The 13790-nt window shown below is 41.3% G+C and overlaps 1 protein-coding gene across 1 annotated transcript; it reads right to left on the bottom strand.

Moving 5' to 3' along the window:
• Positions 1–1345: 1345 nt before the first annotated feature.
• TAT (tyrosine aminotransferase) lies at positions 1346–12994 on the bottom strand. The gene is made up of 12 exons (XM_021703158.1): positions 12872–12994; positions 12012–12258; positions 11756–11860; positions 8842–8909; positions 7365–7523; positions 7026–7164; positions 6558–6610; positions 5429–5581; positions 4695–4823; positions 4276–4359; positions 3447–3545; positions 1346–2543 (listed from the first exon to the last, which is right to left on the bottom strand). Exons 2-12 carry the CDS (start codon positions 12244–12246, stop codon positions 2403–2405), a joined length of 1365 nt encoding a protein of 454 aa, XP_021558833.1. The 5' UTR covers positions 12247–12258; positions 12872–12994; the 3' UTR covers positions 1346–2402.
• Between the last annotated feature and the right edge of the window lie 796 nt (positions 12995–13790).

The raw sequence follows: 13790 nt of genomic DNA, 5'->3' as shown, positions 1-13790 counted from the left end.
AAGCTATCCCTGGGGGAATTTTAATCTCCTTTGGAAGCAGACCCGCCCAGGAGTTCTGTTTATCTAGGAACGCCCGGGAGGTGATGGACACCTCAGAAATATCCCTTATTTGTCTTCCATAGGAAGCTGAATTATAAAGTTGAGTAATAGTTACTTTGAAGAAAGGAAAGAAAAAAGGAAAACTTAATACACACACACATTTACGTAATCACAGAATAATTTCAAAGAATGGACCAGCAACTGCTAACTGATTACCTCAGGGGACAAAGGACTGGGTGGCTGAAGGACACGGGCATGAGGAATGTTTTTGTTTTTTGTTCGTTTGCATCCTTTGAAATTTGCCCAGTGTGCATGTATTATTTTTTTTAATGTTTGAGTTATTTCCTTGATCCCCTTATCAAAATGTAGACACGAAATTCGGAAGTTTAAGAAGTCTGAGTAGAATTCAGTAAACTGGATAGAATTATATGCACATGTTAAGATAAAACGTCTTGTGTAAACCACCAAGTCTTCCTGTATAGTTCTGGACAGAGATTTTTTTGGGGGTTGGGGCCAGGGGGGTATAGGAAAAGAGAACCAGGCACTTTCAGAAAATTATTGGCATTGGTGGCATACAGGAAACAAATTTTTATCATCTCAATTGTTGTATGTTCCCTTTGGATTTGCCAAAGAAAATTAAAAGGTAAATTTTAGTGGGAACTCACTAAATATGGATATTTGGTATTTATTTTTATAAAGGAAATTAACTGGGTGTGACTGGCAGGGTTGAGACCTGAAGTTCCTCTTCTAGATGAGGAAAATTTCTTTTAGTGAGTAATCTCCAGACTGATTATAGTATACTCCCGCCCCCAACCTTGCAAGATAACTTCATGCTTCCTCCTCTAAGAGAAGTCGTGAGGAAAAAAGTAGTCAGCTGGGCCTAAGAGGATTTGTAAGCAAAAGGCCCATAATGAAAGATGTCTGATATCTCTCATTCCCTGGGTCAACTGAACCCCTTCAGTTTCATTCACCACTGAGTGGTTAGTGGATCTAGAGCATAGGAATTTGGGACCAGAGATTGGGAATCCCAAAAAGTGTAAAGTGTGAAGTCAAATGCCAGAGGTTTGTAATGTTGCTTCTTAGTTTGCCTTGTTTGTAAGTAGGAAGCCAGAAGTTGAACTCCCAAATAAGATGTTTTAGGAATAGTGTTTCTTAAGTAACTCCAAATGTCAGTACATGGACAAAGAAATAAATGAAGCCTAGTGGGTAGTGCATCAATCAGACTAAACAATGAACAGCAATAAGAATTGCTGTTCAATAGAAATAAGAATTCCCTACAGAGGAGAAAAACCACATTCCAAAAGAGCATACTTAGAAAAATTTATTTTTTTTTAAAAAAAGAAGAAAAACAATAATTTATGCCCTTGGCAAAATAAAGGATCTTGTCAATATAAATGTTCCTTAGAAAACATATGAAAAGATAATATAATATATATATCAATAAATCAATATCAACCTTACAGCAAAAGCAATGATTCCATAAAAATGATAAGTGAGGATATTTCTGGCCCTTACACCACAGTATTTCTGGAAGGTCCTCTGATTCCTCCTCTTTTTTTTTTTTAAAGTTACAGATGTGCCCTCATTTTAAGAAACCCTGATGTACACATATCTAAATTTAGAAAGTCCATTGATTACCTTTACAATCAGTAATTCTATTTATTTACGTGTGTATGTAATCTCTGTACCCAGTGTGGGGCTCAAACTCATGACCCCAAGATCAAGAGTCACATGTTCTACCAACTGAGCCAGCCAGGCGCCCCGTACAATCAATTATTCTTTTTAAAAAAATTAACAAGAAGGTTTCTGTAAGGGATCCTTCAAATTAGCAAATTTTCCTAATGTGTTTAAAATATAACAAACCAAATATATGTGTCCCCAACTTCTTTCGTTATAGTTCTATTGCATAAAGCGAGGTATACCTGAAGTGAAGCAGTAACAGAGTTGGGCCTCAGACCTGACTGGAGAGAGTGTACTCTTACTTACAGTATGAGGAAATGTTTGGGGGCACAAATTCTCTCAATCTTTTGTTTCTCTCATCATGAGCTTTTACTTTTCTTGTATCTACCACTTTCTGGTAAATTTTGCTCACCTAGTACTCTCAGGAAAAAAGGAGGAAGTCATATAGGAGGGGGCGGATTCATGAATTAGTGAGTCACTCCAGCAGAGCAGAGTGAGAGGAGAATCTGGGATGCAGAGTGTGTATGTGGACATAGTTGGGGGAAAGCAGGAGCAATTCTGAACCCTTGACATGCTTTTGAGGCCCCTCTCCCAGTAGGGGCACCTGATTCCTCTTGAGGAACAGCAAGGCCCAGTCCAGCCCTCCCCGGATGGGACACATGCTCAAGAGAATGGACCTGGGCCTATTTGTCACACTCCTCCTGGCTCCCTTCAGCACAATGGTAGTGCAGCTCACAGAACTCCTGGATCCGGCTACAGGCCTCCAGCATCATCACTTTGGGGACCGTGATGACCACTCGGAAGAAATTCGGGTACTCGAAGCACTGCAAAAATAAGCGCCTGTTATTTTTGTAGCAGTTGAATCTGGTACTAAACCACCCTAAAATGACCAGGGTCCCGATCAGCAAGAAGCAGTGATGTCATTTACTCAGAGCTATCAGTTCGCTCAGTTCTACTGTGGAAGGTGAAATGAAATGGGGTCACTTATGTCAGGGGGTTTTAAAATGGACCCAGGAGGTCATTAAGGAGATGGACCTTATGCACCTCTTCACTGGTGAATCCGTGAATTTTTGAACTGGGCTAAACCACGAATCTTAAAAGGACTCAGCCAGAGTCCTTAGTTACTCCTTACTGCAACTTGCTATAGTAAGAGTCTTTGCTCAGTGATAGCCTTAGTAACCAATTATATTCAGCCAAGATTAGTTTTCTGCCACCAGTCAACTAAAATTCTTTACAAACAATATATACAAGCATTCCGTTTTGTCTTTAAAAACACTTGACTTTTGTTCTGGGGGGAGGGGAAGGGTAGGGGGTAGGAGGATACTATTTGGGTTGCTGCCTAAATCTGTGTTCCCCAAATTGCAATTCTGAGACACCAAATAAATGTTTTTGTTTTATTTTAGCTCTGCTTCTTCTCTGAGTTGACACCATCATTGGGGTGCTAAGTCTAGTAACAGTTAATTCATCTTAAAAGGGACTTGTGGGACAAGCTTATTTCCCCTCACCTAGAATGTTCAGCCACAACTTTTCTTCCCAGTACAGATGGGATAATGATGGGGGAGAAACAAATTTTAAATCAAGGCCATGAGACACATCAGTTTAAATTTTATCAAATGAGAATACACTTTGTTGGGGGAGGAAAAAATCAGGTTAAGGACCAACTCAGGGAGAGCTCCTAAGGCTCTAGAAACAGTTGAGAACGTCCTGAGAGAGACATAAGCACTCACCGTTGCTGGGAGGCAGTGGACTGATTGCTCAGCAACTAACCGCTCTGTGAACTCCACATCATTCTCAAATTCTGGGAAATGTTCCATCTCAATTCCAACCTATACCAATAACAGGGAGAGGCAAACTTATCAGAAGGAGGGAAAACAGGCCAACTCCCTATGCTAGAAATTAAGATAGGGCGGCTCTACAAAATATCTTGGAACTCTACTACTGATAACTAAGAGTTCTCACACTTAGGAGCTCCTGGAATTTTTCATAGGGAAGAGAGGATATATTTATATGAATATTTTAGTTTTTTGAAGCGTTCCTTCCTAGACGATGATAAATGAGAGCTGCAAACAGAATGCCAGTGTTCCTCTAAAAAGGCAATATAAGCATTATGGGCCAGGAAATTCTTGATTGCATGGAACAATCCCACCCATTGCAAGAGATTTAGTATCCCCAGTCCACAAAATGCCAAGAGCATCCCCCCAACCTGCCCCAAGTCATTCTGCAAACAAACAAAATTCCCATATATTCCCAAACACCCCTAGGGAACCAGTATCAATCCTAGTTGAGAAGTACAATGGTGCGGAAAGCCTCTTATTTTGTCTATCTTCCCTGTATCTATACATAAAACGATTTTCTGAATCGAGAAATTAAGTCATTTTAAAAGGGTTTTTTGTTGTTGTTTTTTTAACACTGAGGTTAAATCATGTTATTGGGGCAATTCAGAACAAGGGGAATTCCTAAAATGACTGGGCCAGAAGCTTAGTTGGTTGTCTCTGTGAGTGCTGCAGACTGGCTTCTGCTTGCCCTACAGCAAATGCCTGCCACCCACGCACTTACCATGAGGTACATGGCCCCGGAAGGACGGACTGGCTGGAGTCCAGGGATGGCAGCCAATGCCCCATAGCAAAGATCAGCATTGGACTATAAGAGGAGGAAGAAAGATGTCAAGGATCAAAATTTAAGTGAAAGAAAAGCAAGTCATTAAAAGTAGAGCCCACACCGAAGGCAGGGAACCTACGTTTGTTCTGCTGGCATAAGGAGTCAACAAGAAAAAGTCCAATCACTGGAAGCTTTTGGCCCAGAGCCGAGTGAAGTGCCAGAAATGAGATAAATGTCAGGGTGGATGGTTACACTAATGCCACCTGATTTGGAAGCCCTGTAATGGAACATTGCTCCCGAAATGAGGACCCATTATTCCTAATTCCCCTGGTGGCTTTCCCTGACTGCCAGAGTGGAAGACCATGGGCTGCCCTTACCTTCAGGAAGCTCAGAGTGTTGTGATAGAACTCCTGAGGGGTGCGATGCAGGATGCTTTTCAGAGCTCCCTGGACGATGGTGCAGGGCCCCAGGATCCGCTGACTCAGCTTCACCAGCCCATCTCGGATCTAAAGTGCCCCGGCAAACATATTACTTAGCCTTCCTTAAGTGTTCCAGCTTTGGGGATTCTTGTTCTGACCATTCTTTTCATCAGGTTTTTAATCTCTGGGGAAGTGATGATGCCTAGTAGCATTCTTGGATCAGACCGCTTGGGTTTCAGCCCAGCTCTGTCACACGCCTTCTGTGTGACTCTGGGCAAATTATACAACATCTTAGTGCCTCATGTGTCTCACCCGAAAAATGCAGATAATACTAATCCTGGCCTCATTGGGTTGTTGGGAGGATTAAGTTAAAATAACGTATTTTGAACGCTGGCACATCGTAAGCCTGCAAACAGTATCAGGTGTCATTAGAGCTACTGTTTCCTTTTTTTGCGGTCCTAAAATCAGAAGCAGATAGAACTTCTTCACAGAGCCAGGTACAGGAAAACTGAGTTTTGGAGAGGAATAACTAGTACCATCTTACGGGCATCTTTCCAGGCACCCAGAAACTACAGGGCCAAGAAGAAGGAAAAAACACAACAGCAAAAATCACCTCCCAACCACTGTGCATGCAAAGTAAATACATGTATGTATACTAAATTAGACATACCATTTCACCACATTGTTCTTACCTCGTTGCCAAAAATGTCTCTTCGATCATGGATGAGGATCCAGCCCAACCTCCAGCCAGGAACCAGCCAGCGCTTGGCCAGCCCTCCACAGGACAGGATGGGGACGTTGCTGCTGAGGGTGGCCAGAGGCTCAAATTTGGAATCCGAAAACACCTGAGAAGAGGAGATGCTTGTTAGAGTTGTCTTCTGGCTTATTTTCCTCCAAATCCCGTCTCCCACCCTTTACCTTGTATAACTAGGGACAGGGCCTTGGATTTCTGGGCTCATCCTACCCCAAAGCATAATTGGGAGCCCAAGAGGCTTCAAAGGAGACTATCTCAAGATATTTAATCTGGTTTCTGGTCTGGATTAAAGGAAGCCTACAATGAGGACACTGATTCTAGCCTAGGAATATGTATAACCCAATGAAGCTTGCTCTAGGGAATGAATGTCTGTTGGAATTAGAGATCTAAAAATAAAATAGCCCACAACGCTTTGTCTGAAATTCCCGGGCCCGTATGTAAATGTTGCAGAATGCAGAACTGTTTGGATTTTGGAGAAGTTATGTAGCACATGTATCATACATTACCTAACACCAAGGCAGTCTGGGACAGCACTCCTAATCAAGCATATTAACATTTCTGTCCCTTTCCTTACATTTTTGACAAATATATAGATCTGTAAGTGAGATATATAAAAAATTCTACAAATATCTTTATATCAGGTCAAGTCAGGTTTTTCCACCAAATGAATTTCAAAAATCTTCAGATTTTCATAGCTTTTTGGACTTTGGAAAACTGGCTAAGGTGTCGTAGATCTATATGTATGTTTTTTTAAGGTGGGGGGATGAGGGGGAAAGGGAGAGGGAGAGAGAGAATCTTAAGCAGGCTCCACACTCAGTGCAAAGCCTGACACGGGACTCGATCTCACAACCCTGAGATCATGACTGAGCTAAAATCAAGAGTTGGATGCTTAACCGACTGAGCCATCCAGGCACCCCGATCTATTTATTTAGAGTACACGGATACTGATTTGCTGTACTGAAATGATTAGGAATTACTTCTGGTTATTCTAGATGCCACCTCTAAAGGTTCCATGAAATAATTTGGATATGAGATTATTATAGTGATATATCCTGCCCAAGACTTACCATGTCTCCATAGATCTCATCAGCCAAGATGGGAACGCACTGCCTTGCAGCCACTGAAAATAAGAGAAACAGGCTCAAATCATTTTTAATGTGAATTGCCTTAGCAATTAATATTCACCTGGACTTCTTTTACTTTGCATTTCATGTTTGTGTGTTTTGTTTTCCTCTTTAAGAACTATATATTCTTCTTATACCCTTCCAGGGTACAGAGCCTAAATTTGCCATTTAATCAACCGGATATTTCAAACCCTCTCTTCCACATATGGAAATGGTACAGAGGCAAGTGTTGCCTTTTTCGTCTTGCAGGCAAGTCCTACCATTCCCGTGGCACACTATTCACTGGAGACCCCCGTGGAGCTCCCCCATTTCCATCCTCAGCTTGGAACTGACTCTTTTCTCATTCCAGGAAACAGATAAAGGATTCCATCCCCATATCTGCTCCTGTCAAATGAAGTCTGATGGACTTACCAGCCAGAATTTTCTGGAGATGACTTTTACTGAACACTGACCCACAGGGGTTTGATGGATTATTAACAATGAGACAAGCGGTCTTTTCATCAATCAGAGATTCCAGTTGTTTCAAGTCAATTTCCCAAGACTTCTCTGGCTGGGGAGGAAGAAAGGGTGAGACTAAGATGATTCTGAAAAATTTAGGGGGAACACTCACCTAACAGCGTCTTCTAAATAATAAAATGTGTTTGTGGCCTCCACCACCCACTTCCGGATCTTTCTGTGCTAAGATAATGATCATATATTATTACGACATAATAATTGAGCCCTTGAGTCTAAAATTAAAAAGTTGCTTACCAATAAATTGTAGAGTTTGACCTCAATTCCCATCGATTCAGCCAAAGTCCTATAGAGAGAGAAACCAGGTCTCGGAACTAGGATGTTCTGTCCCGGATTGGCCAACACAGCTAAACAAAGTTCAATAGCCTGACTGCAGCCACTAGTCAGAATGACATCCTGTAAAGAGAGAAAAGGCTCACTTTGTGAGGGGTTCCACAGCAACAAGAGAAAAGAGATTATCAGATGGGTGAGTGGGGAGCAATGATAAACTTACTTTTACAAGTTCTAAGTAAAGTAGTAAAGACTGTACTAAGCCAAAATTGAAAGAAATTAATGTTTGTGTATATCCATATCTAAATGTTGAAAATGTTGACTACTTAAAAGACGTAAATTACTTGGGGCACCTGGGTGGCTCAGTCGGATAAGCATCTGGCTCCTGATTTCGGCTCTGACCATGATCTCAGGGTCATGGGATCGAGCCCCGCATCAGGCTCCATGCTCAGCAGGGAATCTGCTTGAGATTCTCTCTCTCCCTCTTCCTCTGCCCCTCCCTGTTCTTCCTCTCTCTCTCTCTCTAAATAAACAAATCTTTTTTAAAAAAGAAGTAAAAATCACTTTAAAAAGGACATGGCAGCTGTGACTCAGCAGACTTCCATGAGAGATCATTTTGACCTTGGACTTTTTCACGTGGTTATTTATTTATTTTTGACCATAAATTTGAGGCCTGACTCTTCTCTGAAATACAGACCGAGGGCACCTCTTATGTTAAGAAATATCAACCACACACAGTAGACAATAGAGGGAGAGGGACATTTACACTTGGCACCGCCATCGATTCGATATGCCATAGTACCTCGATCTTCCCAACTGAGTGAACTTCAGGTGAGTGAGGGAAGCTGCAAATTTAAGAAAAGATTCTTCTGGTAAAATAAAAAATGTTACTTATTTGGTGTTTATGAATTATTGTTTTTTAATGATCTTTCGCAAAGAATCAAATATAGGGGGACCTCTGAGTCCTTTGAGCCTCCTTAAGACAGGACATCACATAAATTGTATGCAACATCCTCATCATACTGTAATGACATTAAATATAATCATGGATTAGGGGATGCCTGGGTGGCTCAGTCAGTTAACCATCTGCCTTCAGCTCAGGTCATGATCCCAGCCAGGGTCCTGGGATCGAGTCCTGCATCGGGATCCTTGCTCAGCGGGGAGCCTGCTTCTCCCTCTACCTCTGCAGCTCCCCCTGCTTGTGTTCTCTCTAACAAATAAATAAAATCTTTAAATATATATATATATTTATATATATATATATATATATATATATATATATATATATATAAAATCATGGATTAGTGGCCTCACTATATGAGAAGGGCAATTCTCCACACCTTTTGTTCCCCCTGCAATCCTTATTCCTTGTGGGACAGAAACAAGGAAAAAAGTACAGATTGCCCAATACCGCTTCAGAGCTGATATATTGTCTAAGGCTTACCTTAGCTTCCAGGGGTGCCTCAGGCCGGTGGTAGTAAGAAGCAATCTCCTCCCGACTGGATAAGTAGCCTGAAATAGTAGTAGGGAGAAGCTGATCACTATGCTCTAGAGTTAAGAGGGCTTCCAGCTACCTTCTGCTCTTGCTTAGAGCACGTGTTATTCAGGTTAGCTCTCAGCCACCACAGAGAAAAGACACTGACTTGATGTTTTACATTTTTATAATAAGCTCAAATGTATGGGGGCGGCTGGGTGGCTCAGTCAGTTAAGCGTCTGCCTTCAGCTCAGGTCATGATCCCAGGGTCCTGGGATCGAGCCCCGAGGTGGGTTCCCTGCTCAGTGGGGAGCCTGCTTCTCCCTCTCCCTCTGCCCTGCTCATGCTCTCTCTCAAATAAATAAATAAAATCTTAAAAAAAAAAAAAGCTCAAATGTATGAATAATAACAAGGAGAATTCTCCAAACTATAAAATACTCTGCACCATCTTGGTTACTGTGATTATGTTTTATTTTTCATTAAAAAAAAAAACAACAGGATTTAGATTATTCCTAAATTCCTTCCAGGGACTATATTTTTTGAAAAGTTACAATCAATGCATTCAATACATTGGGTCCCTTTTAAGTTTTTTAGATCATATGATATACCTATTAGTGGTTTTGCACAATTTTTTTCTTTTAAATTCTATTCTTGGACAATACTTCCAAATGTTGGCTTATAAACTTGGAGTAGAGTTAGTAGCATACAAATTATGTTTTGCAAAATTGTTTTCCAAAAAGATTTCATTCAATCAGAAAGTCTAGATGCAATATTTCATAATGTTCCACTTAATAAAGTCTTGAAGTTATATAAATCAGCACTTCCTTAATTATTCATAAGGAAGAGCATTTTCCTAGATATATATTATGATCTGTGTTTCTTTTGGCATGAAATGTTCATATCCTTTGAATATTTGTCACACGGAAAATTGGTTCTGGTTTTTCAGGTTGAATCAGTTCCCTAATACTTTGGGTATAAAAGTTATAAACTTGTTTTAATGAGATAAAACCTCATTTTTGGTCTTACTTTGTTTTTATTTTTGTTGTATGAAACTTTATAAAGTATAAACAATCAACCTAAAAGTTATGTCCCTCAGATCTCTCTGAGGTGTTTTTTAATTTTTTTTTTTTTTAGATTTTATTTATTTATTTAACAGAGAGAGACACAGCGAGAGAGGGAACACAAGCAGGGGGAGTGGGAGAGGGAGAAGCAGGCTCCCCAATGAGCAGGGAGCCCGATGTGGGGCTCGATCCCAGGACTCTGGGATTATGACCTGAGCTGAAGGCAGACGCCCAACCGACTGAGCCACCCAGGCGCCCCTCTCTGAAGTGTTTTTAAAATTATATTTCAGTGGAGCACCTGGGTGGCTCAGTCGGTTAAGCCTCTGCCTTCGGCTCAGATCATGATCCCAGGGTCCGAGAATTGAGTCCCACATCGGGCTCTCTGCTCAGCGGGGAGCCTGCTTCTCCCTCTCCCTCTGCCTGCCACTCCCCTGCTTGTGCGCTCTCTCTCTGTCAAATAAATAAAAATAAAATCTTTTTAAAAATTCTATTTTAGCATGAAACTGGATTTGTACTCTACATTAAAAATATGTTATTATGTCTTGCCTTTGCGACAACATGGATGGACCTAGAGGGTATTATGTTAAGTGAAATAAGTCAGACTGAGAAAGACAAATTCACTTACATGTGAAATCTAAAAAACAAATGAACAAACAAAAAAATCAAAATCAGACCTATAGATACAGAGAACAAACTGATGGCTGCCAGGGGGAGATGGGTAGGAGAAAGGGCAAAAATGGGTGAACGGGACAGGGAGATACAGCTTCCATTTGTGGAATGAGTAAGTCATGAGAATAAAAGTCACAGCATAGGGAATATAGTCAATGATATTGTACTAGCGTCGTATGGTGATAGATGGTAGCTACACTTGCGCTGAGCACAATAACATACAGAGATGTTGAATTACTATGTTGAACACCTGAAACTAAAGTAACATTGTGTGTCAACTATACTCAAATAAAAAAATAAAAATAATTTAAAAAAGAAAAGAATATGTTGCTAGGTGCACATTACAGACAGATGTGCAACACATTGAAATAAAGTCAAAGGATCCCTGATTTTATTAAAATGTTTAATGTGAAAATGTTTAAATAGATGGAGACAGTTAAACCTAAGTAAGAATAGGGATGGGCAAAATGGGTGAAGGGGTCAACTGTATGGTGATGGATGGTAACCAGACTTGGGGTGGTGATCACTTTGTAGTGTATACAGTTGTCATATTATACAGCTGTACATCTGAAACATATTTTTAAAACACCTAAATAAGAATAATTTCTTTCTGTCAGAAACAACCTTCTACTCTTCAGTAGGATGCCCCCTTCCTTATATTCTAGTCTGTTTTTATCTCTTTCATCTGAAACAGCTACAACTGCATTTGAAGGCGGTCAGAACCCTAGTTAAAATAACCTACGAATGTATGGAGAAGGGGAAATAAAGCCAAGAAGCTATTTACATGGTGCAGTAAGTAAATTAATTTAGGACCTACAGGGCTCAGTAAACAAGCAGCTGCAACCAAACTCAAGGCCTTCCTACTAGAATTAGCAATGATAGGAGAGGAGTGCTATTTGAGAAAGAAGTATGTGAATGGGAGCTTAGAGAGGAGGGGTCAGCGTGCTAAAGGAAGCCAGGAAAGAAGCTGGACCTTGGTGGCTGTGTTTAAGCATTCTGAGACCTCCTTCCCCAAATCCAAATGACCATTTTGTTTTAGCCCCTCCTTAGGAACTATGCATCAAGGAAGCAAGGAGAACTGCTAGAAATTTATTGCTAATAGAAGAGCACTAAAGATTTGGAAGCCACCGGACAGAGTCTCAGGAGAAACTTACCAATGGAGGGAGCATAGCCATTATACTTCCCCGAGTCCAGAGCATCTTTCATGGCTTGGGTAATTTCAGGGTCTGTAGGCAGGTTTCCAAACACAGTAGGGTCCCCTTTTCATGGGAGAAAAAAAAAGGAGCCACCAAGATGTTACTCTTCCATGCCCAGTGCTCAGACTCTCCCTCTACTCTCATCTCCAACCAGCCGTGAGAAAGGGGGTAAGAGCAACAATGGTCCCCCCTCACCAGAGTGTCCCCAACTCACCAATTGACAGAGCAATCATGGTTTTGTCTGGATTTGGCTTCACCTTCATGCTGTCCACAATGGCCCGGATAGGATTGAAAGTTTTGTTGGACATGTCTGAAGGCTTCACTGACCATCTGGCCTTCCTGCCTTTCATTTTTCCCAACAAGGAGCTTCTCCCACCAATGTTGACGTGCACATCCAGAATGGAGGGGAGGTTGCTGTTGCTGCTCATCTGAATCACATATGGGTCCATCGCTAGCGGAGCCTACGGGGAAAAGGAGGTCCCTGTGATTCTAAGAGCAGAGCACCATTCTGGGGGGCCATATTTGGACCTACAAATCAGGGTGATTTCACTAGGCATGTCTTCCCAAACTGCCTTGTTTTGCTACATTTCTCATGCTTTCTTGTGAAGGAGGGGAGTTTTAAGACCTTTTGCTGAGATAGAAAATAAAGCAAGAACCCACTGTATAACAATAGCAAAGACCGTTCCACGGACTATTTATCTGCTGTGAGATTTGCTGTGTGCAACCCTAATGCCCATAAAAGTTTAACTGCTCTCAGTGCAACCAAGGGGAAATGACATGAAAACTGTGAAACCGTCAAAGACTATGTGTTGCCTCCTTTCCATGCAAAACCTACCCAAGAGTCTCCCTAATATTAGCTTCAACAGGCTTTGTCTTGCCCTCTGCAAGTAAGAAGAACCGGGAAAAAGCATTCCATGTGGTTAGAAATTTAGTGTTAATCTTGTCATTAGCAAAAATAAAGCCCTATCCCATAAGCATCTTACTGTCCTGTGGAAAAAGAAGTCAATACACCATAGAGAAAAAAGCATACATCCCAGTTACCACCACCAGATTAGCTGAGGCTTGAGATTTTACCTTCCAACTAAAGGAGAAACAGCCTCTAAGGAGACGAACCTGGAAGCTCTCTTAGTGTTCTTCTTTCACAGGTCACAGTGACAATGGGCTTAGATGCAATTCTTGACTCCTGAAATAGTCTGCACAAATGGGCGTTGGGCCTGGAACTTTTGTGCTATTGGTTAGGGTGAGAACTGGGTGGCCAGCCCTCCCTCCCCTCCCTTCCTCACTTTCTGCTGCTTCTCACCTCTAACCCTTCCCCCACCCCCACCACCAAATCAGGAGTTTGTCCTCACTACAAACATCTGGAAGTCTCTGTGTTAACTCTTTCTGGACACTTTGTGAGCCGTCTGCGAGGACTGTCAGAGGGGTAGTTATGATTACAGTTGGCAATTTTTATTAAATCTCTTTTGATACAAAACAACCCAGTAACATGTTAACAATACAGAAACGTGAAGTAAAAAGTGAGAGTCCTTCCTTGCCCCTTGCTCTCTATACACTCTATTCTCGCTCCCAGGGGTATGTAGTGGTAACCATTTGGCCATTTCTATCCATTCACCAAGATGGATTAATAGGTAGGTAGGTAGGTAGGTAGGTAGGTAGGTAGATGATAAATACATAGATAAATCCAAGATAGATACATAGATACATAATTTCATAGATTTTCTAAACACTGAATGGATCAGGCTTACAGTTTGTTCTGCAACCTGTTTGTTTACTTTCTACATCTTGCCCTCCTTTCCCAGGTCCATGAGATTCTACTTCAGTCACAACAAACCAGGCAGTTGAAGCAAATTAAGTTCCACACCACAAATACCTTAAACGACAGTAGGGTCTTCAACGCATTTAAAACCTGGGCAATGTCATCTTGTCCTGTGAATTCTCCTTCATTTACCCGGTATGGAGTTATTGGGAGAATAAGATGTCGGGTGAGGTCTAA

This window comes from Neomonachus schauinslandi, chromosome 16, assembly GCF_002201575.2.
Source record: "Neomonachus schauinslandi chromosome 16, ASM220157v2, whole genome shotgun sequence".
In the NCBI taxonomy this organism is placed as follows: Eukaryota; Metazoa; Chordata; class Mammalia; order Carnivora; family Phocidae; genus Neomonachus; species Neomonachus schauinslandi.
The sequence above is the reverse complement of the archived record's forward strand: the minus strand, read 5'-3'. Positions and strand labels throughout refer to the sequence as shown.

Coding starts and splice junctions, on each gene's coding strand:
- TAT (XM_021703158.1), bottom strand. CDS start 12,246: ATGGACCCATATGTGATTCAGATGAGCAGCAACAGCAACCTCCCCTCC. Junction 11,861..12,011: donor CATGATTGCTCTGTCAATTG/GTGAGTTGGGGA, acceptor TCCCATGAAAAG/GGGACCCTACTGTGTTTGGA. Junction 4,824..5,428: donor GAGACATTTTTGGCAACGAG/GTAAGAACAATG, acceptor GGGGCACTTTAG/ATCCGAGATGGGCTGGTGAA.